Source organism: Miniopterus natalensis, chromosome 10, assembly GCF_054644295.1.
Source record: "Miniopterus natalensis isolate mMinNat1 chromosome 10, mMinNat1.hap1, whole genome shotgun sequence".
NCBI classification, from domain to species: Eukaryota; Metazoa; Chordata; class Mammalia; order Chiroptera; family Miniopteridae; genus Miniopterus; species Miniopterus natalensis.
The window spans coordinates 13,579,118-13,595,176 of record NC_142090.1 but is presented as its reverse complement, the minus strand read 5'-3'; the positions used below and the strand labels follow the sequence as shown (position 1 = coordinate 13,595,176).

Below are 16,059 nucleotides of genomic sequence, written 5' to 3'. Positions count from 1 at the left end.
CACAAACCAGGCTGCCCCTGGTTCGGCTTCCTCCCCGCCCAGGAGCCGCGGAAGGAAAACTACAATTCCCAGAGTGCTTAGAGCGCGCGCCGGGCCTGGAAGCGTGCCGCTGAGTCCCGCCCCCTCGCTCCGGCGGCGAAGTCCCGTGCATTTGCTCTCCTCCTATTGGTGGGCTCCCCGGAGAGGTCAATTCCAGAGTTCACGCTGCCTCCGCTTGGTCGCCGCTCACGGTTCTCCGCCCGTTACCAAGATGGCGGCAGAAGCAGCTGGTGGGAAGTACAGGAGCACAGTGAGCAAAAGCAAAGACCCCTCGGGGCTGCTCATCTCTGTCATCAGGTGAGGGAGGCAGGAGGCAGGGTCAGGGCAGCGGGCAGCGGGCAGAGGCTCGACCTCCGCTTTGGTAGGGAGAAGGGTGAGCTGGGTTCCACCCCGCCCACCCCTCCCTCCTTGCCTCCCCCGGCCGATCCCAGGGTCCCCACAGACCCCCCCCTTTTTTTCTGGGGCTGGGCTAGAGGGCGGAGCCTCGGCTCAGACTTCTCTTCAGGGCCGGAGCCCGGTGTGCTCGTTTAGTCCATTTAGCTGGTTGCCTTCTGCAGCTCCCCCGCGACGGCGCTTCGTTTCCGGGCCTTCTGGCTGCGAGGCCCGTGGCGAGTTGCAGGGGCGGCGCCGCCCTCGGGTACCTCCGACCGCCGGGGCCGGCCCCAGCCTCACGTGCGCGAGCCCGCGGCGGGCCCGTGGAAGCGCCGTGGGGTGGAAGGCACACGGCCGCTTTGTGAGTTTTATTCGGCCGTCCTATCCCGGGCTATTCCTTAAGAAGGAAAGACAAGAAACAAATTTCAAGTTCTCCTCTGTACACATTATTTTCCCAGAATATATGTGGTGGGAGTGGAAGTGCAGGCTTCCTTCTATTGGCTTTTTTTTTTTTTTTTTTGTAAGTGAAATACATTGAGGATTGGGGGAACGCTTTCAAGTACCATTAAGAATGATGGAGGGAGTGACAACAACCAGAATAAAACAGAACACGTTTTTACGTTTGAATTTCAACTCGGGTATGTTTCCATAAAATAAAACGTGAATGCCCCTCCTTTCCCCGCCCCGGACCTGTGCCAAACTTTTGGTTGAGTTCTCGGAGGGCTCTTGGAATGTCCTGACCTTTTAAAAACCAGGCCCAGCTGTGCCTGGTAGTGAACAAGCTCTTGAATGAATGGACAGGGCGAACTTGGGGAACAGCCTGCCATTCCTGGACTTGGAAAGACCCATCTCATGGGTGTCCTATAGGGACCTCTAGTTTAAGATTACGACATATTAAATCATTACTGCAAAAATTTTCAAAGGGTTCAGATGACAGTTCTCTGTGTGCAAATACTTAATATACTTGGTAGGCCCTGCAGAGGAAATGCTGCTCTGTTGCAGACACATTTTCTTGCTGTGGCAATACACAGGTAGTGTAGATGTTTCACGATATTAGAATCTTTGTAGCTTCCCATCCTGATCCCCTCTGCAAATGGAATGCATAATTTATTTGGAGTCTTTTTTTGAACTTGTATATATTTTTTCCTGCCTTGCAGCCGGCATTCATTTAAACAGCACAGGCTTATTGCCTGTCTGTAGTATGTTGACTGGCACTTACAGGTACTTAGGAAATATTTATTGAATGAATGAGTGAATGCCCAGAGTTTTGCAAAGACTAATTTGATATGATGTTACAGTAGACTATACTGGTAACGTCATGCTACAGTAGACTATATTTGAGGGATAAAATACCCAAGTGAAAACTATGACATGAGACTAGAAGAGGCAGATGGAATATGGTGGGAATCCAGGAGGAGTGATGACTCCGAGTGGATGTAGAGTGGACAGTTAGGAAACTTAGCAGCTATATAGAAATGATCCGTCTCGCTCGTGTACTTATGATTCTGTAGGTTTAACCCATTTCTTTTATGCTGTATATCAGTTTTCTTAAATGAAGTTCAATTTGCCCTAAATGTCCTGTATTTGAAAAAAGCATAAAAAACAAGCTAAAGCTTTTTTTACTGATACTCAAAAACATACATTGCTTTTGGTTGCCTTTGTGTTTTCCAGGGGAAATTCCTAATGCTAGGTGGTGTGGAGTGTAATTTTGTGGTTATCCATCCATTTCTTGTGCCCATACGCATTATCTTCACATTATCACCATGATTTAGTCCCAGGTATTTTTTACTCTGACTTCTGTTGCATATTATTTTCATTTTTCTTCCTTATCTTTGACCACGGCAGACCATTTGAACAATACTTCTATTTTGTTATAACTGTTACCAGCATTATATAAATATTGTGCACACACCTAGCATTCTGGGTAAGATAGGGAGGGGTTATGTTTACATATGGCCTTTTTAAGACTGATGTTGTTACAGTGTCAAATGTTGATTTTATATATCGGAATTTCTTTGAGTCACAGGGAAATTTTGGGGTTGGAGTGAGGGTGTTGCTAACTCTCTTTCCTGTTATTTTATACCTGATGCACTTTTGAACATAGCCAGTGGTTTAAATTTCATACGCATTGGCAGTAAATGAGAGGAGGATGGTAGTATTACTTTGGTGTTTGGGTTGGGGGAGAGTACTTCAGGGAACAGAATGGGGAACGTAGTTGCTAAGAGAGTAGATATTAAAATTTCTCATCACAAGAAAACATAACTGTGAGGTGATAGATGTTAACTAAATTTACTGTGGTAATCATTTCACAACATACACATAAATCATGTTGTATACCTTAAATGAATACAATGTTAAATGTCATATCTCAATAAAACTGGGAAAAATAAAATAATGGGTATGTTTATTTCTTGTTAGTAATTGTTCTGTCACTCTAGCTGTTGCTCTGTCTATCTGTTCAATTTGTATTCTCTCTGTTACCCTTCTTGCAACATTGTATTCATGATTTTTAATTCCTGGTATAAAGTTTTCATTACTTCCTCTTATCTTTAACCTCTTTTCAAACTCTCTCCCAAAGACTGTAGCTTTCCTGGTTGCTTTGGCAACAAGCCTCAAAAAGAAAAACCCATTTTAGACTAATGTTTATAAAATCTGAGCTACATCTAAAGGACACATGGAACTGTATGTACTAGTTCTCTTTCATGTTTCATGTTTCCTTGGACCTATCATTTTGTCACAGTAAATTACTTGTTAGTGAAAGAGCCCACTGTCCTTAGTTTAGCTTTATTTATCTTTTTATATTACTGAACAATTGTTTTTCTTTTTTGAATAGTGAATGTTAAAAATTCTCCCTCAATTCTCTTGTTCAGATATGTAAAAAATGTCATTTCTAGACTGCATTCTGTATCGACGTAAGTTTTTATGTTTTTTAATGCTACTCCTATTAGTTAGAGGAGCATTTATTGTTACAGTGATGTTTTAACACTGGATAAAAAAGTACAGGTGAAGAAGGGTTTGACCTAAGGACAGAGTAGGTGCAGACATAGGATATTCATATCTTATCACTGTTTCGAACCATGTATCAAATAGTTAAAATAGTGACTGTCTTTTCCTAGTATGGTAGGCAGTCCATGAGGGTAAAGATGAGGTATAGTGTAATTGTAATGAAAGTATTACATTTGGCAGATGGGTAATTTTTAAAGTACCTTGAGACTCATAAATGAATTTTTTTTTTTTAAATATATCTTTATTGATTTCAGAGAGAGGAAAGGAGAGGGAAAGAGACAGAAACACCAACAATGAGAGTCATTGATGGAGCCCGCAACCCGGGCATGTGCCCTGGCCGGGAATCGAACCCCAATCGCCTGGGATCGACTCAACCGCTGAGCCATGCCCAGCTGGGCTTATAAATGAAATTAAAAAAAAAATATATGTCTTTATTGATTTCAGGGAAAGGAAGGGAGAGGGAGGGGGAGAGAAAGATAAAACATCAGTGATGAGAGAGTTGTCATTGATTGGCTGCCTTCTGCACATCCCCAACCAGGGGTCGAGCCCGAAATCCAAGCATGTGCCCTGACCGGGTATCAAACCACCATCTCCTGGATCCTAGGTCAATGCTCAACCGCTGAGCCATGCCCGGCCAGGCCATAAATGAAATTCTTAGCTGTTTAAAAAGTACTAAAAATATTTCAAGACAGATGTTTCAAAGGGTGTACTTTGCAGAAGAGCTCCTCAGGTTGTGAGCTGGGGCTTTGATGAGACACAGTGCTTGGGATTGGGTCCGTCGGGGCTGCTGCTAACTGCAGGTTTTGGTTTTAAGTCTTGCCACTGGCCCTTAAAATGGAACTAAATTGGGTGGACAGAGTTCTGCTTCCCTGCTGATGTACCGTTTGGACAGTTTTATGCCCATGCACACACAGCGTTTTCCTACTTATTATTGAATACCCAGCAGCAGCCCCCAACCTTGTGTGTGGTGTGAGTTGGAGCAGGAAACCTTTCTAAACAGGAAATAAGCAGGATGACATTTGGGAGATGCTGTTTTGTTTTTGTAAGTTCCTGTCAGATCTTTAATTGGGAAATGTGTCTACCACTTACAGTTAGGTGATTTGCTTTCCAATTAAATGTTGACTGTCTTCTCTTTATAAGTTTGTCTTTAATAGCTGGTTTAATTGGGAAGACAAACTTGGCTGTGACTTTAGGAGACCTTAGGAAACCTTGGAGCAGAGCTTTTGTAGACAGACACTGGTTACAGATGTCAAGGAGGTTTGAAGGCAGTTGAAAGCTCATGTTTTCATCAACTTTCAGGTCTTCACAGAAGGTGGAATTTCAAAAACTAAGCAAATCCTTTATTGTGGACACCTGTTAAATTCCCCAGAGTACTTTGGTCAGTCCCATATTTAATTCAAAGAACACTTTGTTGAAGCGGTCCAGGCTTTGCTGAGAGCTTTGAACAGACAGCTGGAGGTCCGTGGCCCAGTTTGTGGAGGGAAAGGGGTGTGGACACTGTTCAGAGCAGAGTCCTGGAAGTGGTGCTGGGTTGTCAGTGTCATCGCCAGCACCGCCTTCTCTTTATTTGAGCCCATCTCATAATGGCTTTTAGGGTTTTCAGCTCTCTTTGTGCCCTGGGAGTCTTGCCACTGGTGATGCAGTTTCAAAAATTACTACTAGAATACCTCAGAGCAAACACCTTTTCAACTTTCTGAAAGTCCTGGGACATCTGACAGTATATGTGGATGTAAGGGGCAAAAAAAAAAAAAGAAAAAATTTCCATTTTTTTACCTACTGGCTAAAAATGCAGAATTTTTTCTAACTTCATGTGTGATTTTTTTGAAATGGGAATTTTTTGAAGGCTTTGAGGCATATGTTTTTAATGTTGGGTGATTGGTCAGGTTTTCTTAAGCCATTACTTGTAGGTAGGTATGTTCATAGTCTTTGGTGGGAGGTGCAGTATAGTTAGTAGAAACTTACTGTATTACCCATGTAAAGTAACCTTGGACCAGTTACTTAAAACCACCAGGTCTTAGTTTCTTTGTAAAATGGGGTAATAATATGATCTGCTGTGGTTTTGGGGAAAATTAAATAATATATGAAGGTGCCTAGCATAGTTTGGCATAGAGAAGGCACTTAAATGTTCATCTTCTCATTTTTAGGCTCTTTTGTTAGAAACTTGATATTAATGTTTGCCAGATAGCCACCAGGTTATGTTCGTTTCCCTCCAGAACTATCCTTGCCAGGTTGGCCAGAATGTTTGATTACAGTTGTCAGCATGTTATCTTTGTACCCAGGGAACCTTGTGTAGCTGAATTTAGGTGGTTATTGTTTGATAATTTGAGAGTCAGCTAAAGAAGCAAGATTTAAATATATGTATGCTTCTGTGTGTATGTAAAACAAAATATAAACCGACATAAAATATAAAGCATAGTTATTAGGTTCCAGACACAAAGACTATAATCAAGCAAACTGAAGGGCCCATGATCTCTGCCTAGATCACCCTTGTTGCCATTAAAAAATTATACATATGATTTCTAAAATTATATGCATAATTTTCTAAAATTAGTCACATATTTAAAAAAATCAAACATATGAAAAGGAACGAGATAAGAAGTGAAGACTTTTCTCTTTGTTCATTTCCTTCCTGAGCCATTCCCTGTTAAGTGTCTTGTGGCTCTGTGAGGAAACAGAAGACTCTGTTTAAGTGTGTGTGAGTGTATAATCATAATGAAAGAATGTATACTTCCTTTGTTAGTGTAACACTGCTTATCAGTTTATCTATACTTAAGGAATATTCATAAAGATTATATATAATATATATTCTTTAAACAAATAGGATCATACTATGTATACTTTTTAACCTTTGTTCATTTGTTTTCCTTGGAGATCTTTGCTGGCAGCACACATTGATCTGTTATTCTTTTTAGTGGCTAGGTACCATAATCTATTTAATTGGTGGCCACTTTTTATTTAGTTTTTAAACGAACACTTTAGTTTCTTTATTTCTTTTTATTTTCTGTTAAAATTATATTGTAGTGAGGATTCATGTACGTTGGGGGTGTATCCATGATTTAAATTCATGGCAGTGGCATCAGAATTGGCTGCATCAGAGTATGTGTATGTGCCTTTTGTATTCTGACAGATAGAGCCAAAGTGTCCTTTAGGAAGATGATAATTTACACTCCCATAAGTGGTATATTGGAGTACCTGTTTTCCTTTGGCCTTGCCAGAAACTGAATTTTGATAAAAATTATTTATTAAAGTATAGTTGACATACAATATTATGTTAGGTTCAAGTGTACAACATAGTCATTTGACATTTACATACCTTAGGATGTGATCACCACGATGTCTAGTAACCAGTCTGTCACCATACAAAGTTATTACAATATTATGGACTATTTTATATGCTCTATGTTACATCCTCATGACTTGTTTGTTTCATAACTAGAAGTTTGTACCTCTCATTCCCTTTCACTCTTTTCACCCATCTCCCCTTCTCCCCCAGCTATCATCATTTGTTCTCTGTATCTATTATGAGTCTGTTTCTGTTTTGTTTTGCTTGTTTGTCTTTTTTAGATTCCACATATAAGTGAAATCATATAGCATTTGTCTTTCTGTCTGACTTATTTCACTTAACATAATATCCTTTAGGTCCATCCATGTCGAAATAGCAAGATCTCATTCCTTTTTCATGGCTGAGTAATATTCCATTACAACCCCCCCATCTTTAGAAACTGGAGATATATATATATGTGTGTGTATATATATATATATATATATATATATACACACACACACACACACACACACACACATATTTATATTTTAATATATCTTTATTGACTTCAGGGAGAGGAAAGGAGAGGGAGAGAGAGAGATAGAAACATCAGTGATGAGAGAGTCATTGATCGGCTGCAGCCCACAACCCGGGCATGTGCCCTGACTGGGAATCGAACCCTGATTGCCTGGATCCTAGATCAACGCTCAACCGCTGAGCCACGCCAGGCCAGGCTGGATATTTTTGATGATTGTCTTTATTAACTAATCTCTACTAAAAAATTAAGAGGAGAGTGTTTCTTCACTGTCATTTGGACACTGCTGTTGGATGTATCTGGATACATGTGTTTTGCAAATATTTTTTCCTGGTCATGGCTTGTGTTCTCATTCTCTTGACAGTGTCTTTGCCAGAGCAGAAGTTTTTGATTTTAATGAAGCCCAGCTTATCAGTTGTTTCTTTTATTGATTGTTTCTTTGGTGGTGTATCTAAAAGTCATTGCCATACCTAAGATCATCTAAATTTTCTCCTATGTTACTTTCTAGGAGTTTTATAGTTTGTGTTTTATATTTATGTCTACTATCGATTTTGAGTTAATTTCTGTGAAGGGTGTAAGATTTATGTCTATATTCTTTTTTTTTTTTTTTTTGCATGTGGATGTCTAATGTCTGATAGTTCAACCAACATTTGTTGAAAAGATTATCTTTTCTCCTTTGTTGAACATATGTAGGATCTTCAGCAGTGTTTCATGCTTGCTGTTCTCTTCCTATGCACACTTGTCATTGCAATACTTCCCATTTTCCTTTATAAAAATGATATCACACAAATTTGTAAAAAATATAGTCACAAAAGAGAAACATTGTCCAACAATCTCATTTCCCAAAATACTTCCTGATTTCCTTTTTTAAGGGTTTCATGTTGATCCTGCCCACATTCATACAAAGATAAAGTTGAAATTATAACAAAGTTAACATTTTTTTAGCATAACAAAAATTTTTTATGTTAGTGTCTCGTCTTTGTAGTTATATAAATACTTTTAAGTGGGAGAATTAAATATACAGAAAGTTACAGAGAAGAAAATATAAATTACTCATATTCTGTTCATCTAGAAATAACTACTCTTAATAACTTTGCTTCCAATTTTTTAGAAAAATCATTCTGTTACAAAAATAGTGTGCACTCATTAAAGGAATTCGAACAATGGAAATGCAGAAAAATGTGAAGATGGAAAAAAAAAATTATTTCAAACTTTATCATCCATAAGTTTCCTTCACTGAAATTAGATGAACCTAATCCAGACATATCTCTCACATGAGTGTGCATTTCTGTCTCTGTGTCTCTTTGTGAGTGTATATGAAATGGTGGGTGGATTGATAGAAATAATTATTTTTTAAATATATATGGGATCTTACCTGTATGCTAACTTTTATGCTTGCTGTGTCTCCCTTTTCAGGTATACATATGCATAGTAAAGTGTACACCTATTAACTGTATGGCTTGATGAATTTTTACCTGTATAACCACTACCCACATCAAGATGGGGAACACTTCCAGCATCCCTGTCCATTTTTTTCCAGTTCTCTTTCCCTCTCTCTTTTTCCCTCTCTCCCTCTCTCTCTGTATGTATGTGTGTGTGTGTGTGTGTGTGTGTGTGTGTGTGTAAGGATATCCTCTTGTTCCAACACCATTGAAAAGAATATCCTTTCACTAAATATCTTGTGCATCTTTGTCAAAAATCAGTTAATTAATGTGGGCCTCTGTCTTGACTCTTAGTCTATTCCATTCATCTTCTTATCTTGATGACAATACCACAGTCTTTTTTTTTTTTTAAATATGTTTTTATTGATTTCAGAGAGAGGAAGGGAGAGGGAGAGAGAGATAGAAACATCAGTGATGACAGAGTCATTGATTGGCTGCCTCCTGCATGCCCCTGACTGGGGACCCAGCCTACAACCTGGGCATGTGCCCTGACTGGGAATAGAACCCCTGTCTCCTGGATCCTAGGTCAATGCTCAACCTCTGAGCCATGCCCGGCTGGGCACGACAGTCTTGATTACTGGTTTTGTAAGTCGTGAAGATACATAGTACAAGCTCTCCAACTGTATTCTATTTTTTAAAAGTTGCTTTGGCTGCTCTAGGTCCTTTGCATTTCTGTATCAATTTCAGAACTTGCTAGTCAATTTTTCTGCAATAAAACCTGATGGGACTTTGGTTGGGATTGCATTGAATGTACAGATTAATATGAGAGAATTGACATCTTAACAGTATTGAGTCTTCTGATCCATGAACAGGGAATATCCCTCCATTTAGTTTTTCTTTAATTTCTCTCAGCAATAGCTTTCAATGTGTAAGTCTTACATGTTGTTTGTCAGCTTTCTCTCTTAAGTGTTTTAAGCCACTGCAAGTTGTCCCATAGCTCACTGAATACTGAGGGTCATTTTTTCTTCCAACCTTTTTTTTGTGGTGTTTTGTTTTGTATAGTTTTTGTTGTATTTTCAGTTCATAATCTTTTCTGCAGTTCCTAATGTGTTAATTCCATGTAATGTAATTTTTATGGTTGTAGTATTGATCTCCAGGAGTTTGATTTGGGTGTGTGTGTTTCTTTAAAAGTATCTTTAATGTCTGCTTACATGTTCTCTCTCTTGCTACTGCTTCTTGAACATTTGGGAGACGGGTATCATAAATGTTTTAATGTTTTTATTTACTAATTTTATCATCTGTTTTATTTTTGTGTTGTTTTCAGTTGATTAACGTTCCCTGTCCCCCTTCCTTTACATGCCTTCTGCTTTTTGGAGGCTAGATATTGTAAATTTTACCTTGTTGGGTACTGATATTGGAAGTCTTTATTTTCCTATAAATATTACCTAGCTCTGGTCTGCATTGTGGTTAAGTTACTTGGAAGCAGTATGGTTTTTGCGCATCTTGTTTTAAATTTCTCTAATTGGGAACAGAGCGACATTTAGTCTAGGGCTAATTTTGTCTCACCAAAATGGCAAAATCCTTTTGAGTGCTCCTCCCAATGCAGTGTGAGTGATGAGAGTTTTACTCTGGCCCGTCTGATTTCAGATCATTGTTCCCGCTAATCCTCCCAGCTGGTTCTCCTCCTGGCTTTGAGCAGTTTCCTCCCACGCATGCGCCGATGACACCTCTCCCAAGACTCGAGGAAGACCCTCTAGGGATCTCCCAGTGCTGTGGGGAGCTCGCTGTCTCCATAGCCTCTGCCTTAATGTCTAGGTTTGAAACCTGTTTTTTTTTTTGTAAGCTGCTTCAGATGGTTGCATATACTCAGGGAGGAAGAATAGGGTAATCAGACGTGCACATGAGGTTTTGGCAAGGTATCTTGGCACCATTGGTCTTTCTGATTTTTCAGTATTTTGCAGTGTATTTAATTAAACAGTTAAATACCTTTAATTCATATAGTACTTTTTCAGGAACTTTTCCATCGGAACTCTTAGAAATGCTTTGGAACTTTTATGTGTCTGTTTAGGTATTTCTTTATTTTTAAGATTATAGTTTTTTCCTGTTTCGCTTACTCAGTGACTGTGATAGTATTGGTCATTGTTCGCCTGAGGTCTCACAGAGCTGGTAAATGGATTTTCTTTGGGTGGCGTCATAGTTTGCCTCTTTTTGTTGGTGGTGGTTTTGTTGGCCAGCATTTAGATGGTTGCAACCTGTGCTTGCATTTTCCAGTTTGCAGTGATGAACTCTGCTCCCGGTGGTCTTCTCTGTTTAACTACTTTGAAGTCATGAAATGAGATCTGACTTTGGTCTTTTTAGTATCCAGTCCTTTATTTGTAGGGAATTTCACCTTGAAAAACATGGAAACTCACTATTTAACAGGAAGTTGTAAGGGAAAATTGTTGTGTACCATTTGACTTGGTAAGACATTTTTAAGATCCTTAGGAGAACCTTTTCTGACTTTTTTTATTCTTTTAAAAATTTTTATAAAGCTGTTGCAAAAAATAAAGTGGCATTTAATTCAAAAGGTGATTTTCCATTTTAAACTTGATGCTTATCGTTGTGTTATGGGAGACATTATTTTCACTCAGAGTATAACTTGAGAGCCTGTTAGAAACACAGGATCTCAGTCCCCACCTGACCCACCAGAATCTGCCTTGATTTCCAGGTGATTTGAATGCACTTAAAAAAACCCCATTGGCATTTTAACTTTTTAAAAAAGCTGAGATACTGGTAGTGTGGCTTTGTTTTTTAAAAAAAGATTATTCTTAAGCAGTACATTCTGAAATATTTACCAATAAAAGTGATTTGTCTAGGATTTACTTCAAAATAATTGGGGAAGGTTTGAGTCAGTGAAAGGTGAAACAAGTTTGGAATGTGTTTGGTTGTTGAAGCTGGATTTAGTTGACAAGTGTCTTAATTTTTGTATGTGTTTGAAAATTTCATGAAAATGTGTGTATGTGTGTTTATATATGTTATATGGTGGGGAGAGGAAAGAAGGTGAGGATGACTAGGTTCTGTAGATTAATAAATTGCAGAAATGCTAAATGATATATTTTCATGTGCAGTCCACCCAGCCCCTACTTCATGTGCTGTACACCCTCCCTCCCAGAGGCACCTTGCACATTATATTGAAGTCTCCTGGACATCTGCGGTTAAGAAACCTTCAATTTGTGTAATCCAGAATTTCCAGATGTTACCACACACCACCTATTAATATCTTACAAAACCTCATTTCTGAGGAACTCACCAGACAGTGCACATTAGGAAATAGCATGCACCCCTAAAATGTCCAAATGCTATAACCAACGTTCCACTGCTGGTGGAAAGTGAGATCGCTGTGGACAAAGCTTCAAGGAGGACTTGGGGCTTCAAATGAGGAGGGAGAAGAGGTGCTTGGTTCAGTAAGGGCAGGAATAGGTGTTAACTTGATGTTGTCAACCCTGGACTGTTTTATGCATTAGTGGGGGTGATTTTACTTAATTTTAGATAATGGCCTTCTCTGTTGGCTACAAGATTTATAGCTTTTGGTCCCCAGAAGTGTTTAGTATAACCTAGTTAATTGAAATATTGAAAAACTGCATGTGTTGATGTAGTAATTGGCCCTAAGTGCTGTCTGAAGCAAGACACCAGTGAGTTTTCAATTGACTTTAGAGCAGAAATTGCTTACTGTCACTTGGTAGTAAATGAATCTTTTTGTACTGAATTAGGGATGCTGTTTTAATGCATCAGAAAACTTTTTCAGAGGGACTTGTTTGCCACTGAGAATTGCTATCATTTGGGATGGGATTATCTTGTATTTTGTGGGCTCTAATAAGACAATTAGGAAACAGGCAATTGTGGTGTATAATTGAATATAATAAAATTGATTTAAAAGTGTAATGTAGATTTGGTTATGCTTTGAGCGAAGCCATATCTTGTGTGATTATGTAGTGATACACATCTCAAACATTTCTTTAATGTGTGATTTTTTTTTTAATGCAAGCTCAGAATTATGATGAGGGAGGGTTTGTTATTTTTATAATTCACTGGAAACATTAATAGATTACTCATACACAGAGTGCTCTGCTTAGTATAAAAGGCCTATGAAGACCTTTCTCAGCTTGCTTGGTTAGTGTTTGTGTTCTTAGCAATCTCTTTTCCTGCTCTTCAGTTCCTGCTTTCACTCAACTCATACTTAGCACCGCCTTCAGTTCCCCTGCTGACGGAGTAGGTACATGTTGCTGTCAGGCATTTCTTAGGTTGGCTCATTCACATTTTAAAGGGAAAAAAAAATCTAATACTCACACTTTGAAATAAGGGATAAATAGGTCTAATAATGTAACCTAGTATGTTCTGGTTAAAAGCATTTTGGATCAGAAAATAGGATAATGGTTTGAAGAATCATGTCAGCTCTAGAATCTTTTTTCTTGTGTTGAGATCAATAACAAAAAGGAATATTGTGTTCTAGAAAGATCAATAAGCTAATAGTTAATTTTTATTTGGAGTGAGGTTCTGAAGCTAGTTAACTTTTGAGCATTTGTTGAGAGTTTTAAAATACTCAGTTTTTGCCTTTATGTTAATGTTAGAATATTTTGGAAATAAAGATGACTCCTTGTTTACTGCTCTTCTGTTATGCAATTAAAAAATTAGAATTGTCCTAATTAGAGAGAAGGTAGCGCTGATTGAGGGGCTCAGGTGTTTGATGAGTAAGAAGTTCAGGGGCTCAGTGACATCCAGTTTGTCTCTCAGAGGCCCATTTTTTTTCACTTTCCAGAATGGGGATCACCAAGGAGATGTGATTCTTGTCATAGATTGTGGTCTATAGAGCTGTAATGTCCTGATAAGTGATTTTGGGATATGTGGAGCTTTACTTGTAATTAGTTTTTCTGAGTTGCTTGAAGGGATTTCCACTAATCGTTTTGTTAATCCGTATTATTCCTGGAGGAGAGGTCAATGGATGCCAACAAGGAATGCCCTTAGTAGGCAGTTTAGCCTATTAACTGTTTTCAGAAATCATCACGTAATGCCAGTTATTCTGCAGGTGTCTACAAAATTCAGGTGTATTATGTTAAATATGTCTCACAACAGGTTAATTAGTTTAGTTATCTGAGGCTGTATTAGGCAGCTAATTCTTGTGGATTTGCCAAGAATCTGTGTTGCTATGATGAAGGGAGGGTGACTAACATCTGTCTTGAGAATTTACCCAACAAAAGTAATGCTTGTGTTTTGTAGGGTGGTGTATTAGTCTGCTTAGGCTGCCATAACAAAATACCACAGACGGGGTGGCCTAAACAACAGAAATTTATTTTCCCACAGTTCTGGAGGCTAGAAGTCCAAGCAAGATCAAGGCACTTTCAGAGTTGGTTTCTGGTGAGGCCTTTCTTCCTGGCCACCTTCTCCCAGTGTCCTCACACTGACTTTCCTCTCTGAGTATGTGGAAAAAGAGGGCTGTCTTGCGTCTCGTCCTGTTCTGATAAGGACACCCGGTTCCTTAAGACCTCACTTAATCTTTATTACCTCCTTTATAGACCATATCTCCAAATACAGTCACATTGGGAGTTAGGGCTTCAACATTTGAATGGGGGTGTGTGCCACAATTTGGTCCTTAACAGGTGATACTCTGGGGACTCTCATCACTTTGTTAAAATACCCTAAACTGCTTCCACAGTGATAGCCTGTCATTACCTAGAGATAATCTTGAGGCCCTGGCAAGAGCTCTGGCCAGGCTCTTAATTTTTCATAATTGGTTGTCAACAGTACTGCATGCTTTTCTGGCTTATGATGTTTAACTAACCCTCTGATGACAAATATTTGCACTGTAGACTCTTTTTAAAAACAACTACTGTCTGGTCAGCTTGAACTATTAAAAGGTTTGCTGAGTGAAGGAAATTCATAAAACATGATTTCATCCACTTAGTACTGTAAATTCCCTAGTTTTTATCCATAGATTAAAATGGATCATCGGAAAAGTTCTTACTTGGACTATATTCAGAGTCTTTCAAAATCTGTATGTCTGAGTTGCATTTTAATTGTTATGTTCTTGAATGACATAAAGAATGGCTGTATAAAATATATTACTTTTTTTCAGAAGGTTGTTGCGAACACTATGTTGTATACTCTTCCTCATTGTTTTAAGTGAAAGATTTCTGGTAAATTTAAGACTTGTGTGAAATTTGCTCTCTTGGAGGAACTGGAATCTATCTTTTTGATAATGGCAACTATATAACTGGCTATGTTCCCTTTTTGCATTGGCTACTAGAAACTTCAGTTAGCTTGGAGGCTCATTTCATTTAAACTATGTCCAAATGACCCGCGTACTTGTGTTTTACATTTATATGGCATTGTTTTGTCCTGCATCTTTCTAACGAGTTCCATTTTCTCATTTGTATTACCTACATTATTTATTTTTTATTTTTTAATCTTCACCTGAAGATATGCTTATTGATTTTAGAAAGAGACGAAGGGAGGAGAGAGTGGGGAGGGGGGTGGAGAGTGAGAGACAGACAGACAGACAGAAACATCGATATGAGAAACATTGATTGGCTGCCTTTTGTACGTGCCCTGACTGGGGACGGACCCCGCAACCTTTTGGTATACAGGACAATGCTCCAACTAACTGAGCCACACTGGCCAGGGCTGTATTATCTACACTCTTACACAAACTATCTTAGATCTTTTTTGGAAAGAGGTAGGATAGAATTAAAATAAAACTTGAAAGTACGTATTGTTAGTCAGTATTAGTATTCATTATTAAACCCTGGTTGAAGGCTATCATTTTTTGCATGGATGCTAACCCCCAAGTGGCTTCAAAAAACGCTTTCAGAATAAAAGCCCACAAAACTGTAATTGACCTGGCTCCCAGCTTCCTCCCTGACCTCATCTCCTCCCCATCACCCTTCCTCATTTCTCTAAAGCCACATTGATTACCTTGCCATTCCTTCTTCTTGACCAGGCCAGACATCCTCCTTCAGGGCCTGTCCATCTTCTGTTTCTCTGGAATCAGCTTTTCTGGATAGTGCCACCCTCCTCCCCCTCTGTACCTAGAAAGCTCCACTCAAATGCTCTCTTTACCTGAGAGGCCCTTCCCGGTCTCCATAAGTAAAATAGTCCTCATTGTCCTACCCTGCCTTCCATTTTCCGTAGCTGCTACCTCCTGTCTCCACATGTTATGTGTTTGTTTTATTGCTTCCCCACAAGAATGTAAGCTTCAGGAGGGAGGGACTGGTTGTGTTCACAGCTGTATCTCTAGCTGCTTAGAACTGTGCCTGCTAAGAAGTAGGTGCTTAATAGGTGCTTAATGAATGAATAACTGAACTAAATAGGGTCACTATACTATTGTTTGTCCTTCCCTAGACATTTTCAAACAGGCATTACTTCATGAGAGATAATTTAGTTGCAGTTGTTTCTTAAGGCAGGGAACAGCCTTCTTTGCCTTCTTC

The 16,059-nt window shown here is 39.0% G+C and overlaps 1 protein-coding gene across 1 annotated transcript in view; it reads left to right on the top strand.

Annotated features, from left to right (window-relative positions):
- Positions 1-226: 226 nt before the first annotated feature.
- Positions 227-16,059, top strand: part of EXOC4 (exocyst complex component 4) — a 643,616-nt gene continuing 627,783 nt past the window's right edge. The window contains exon 1 of the mRNA XM_016222252.2: positions 227-336. Within this exon, the coding sequence (XP_016077738.2) occupies positions 251-336 (86 nt within the window). The 5' untranslated portion in view covers positions 227-250. The remainder of the gene's footprint in view (positions 337-16,059) is intronic.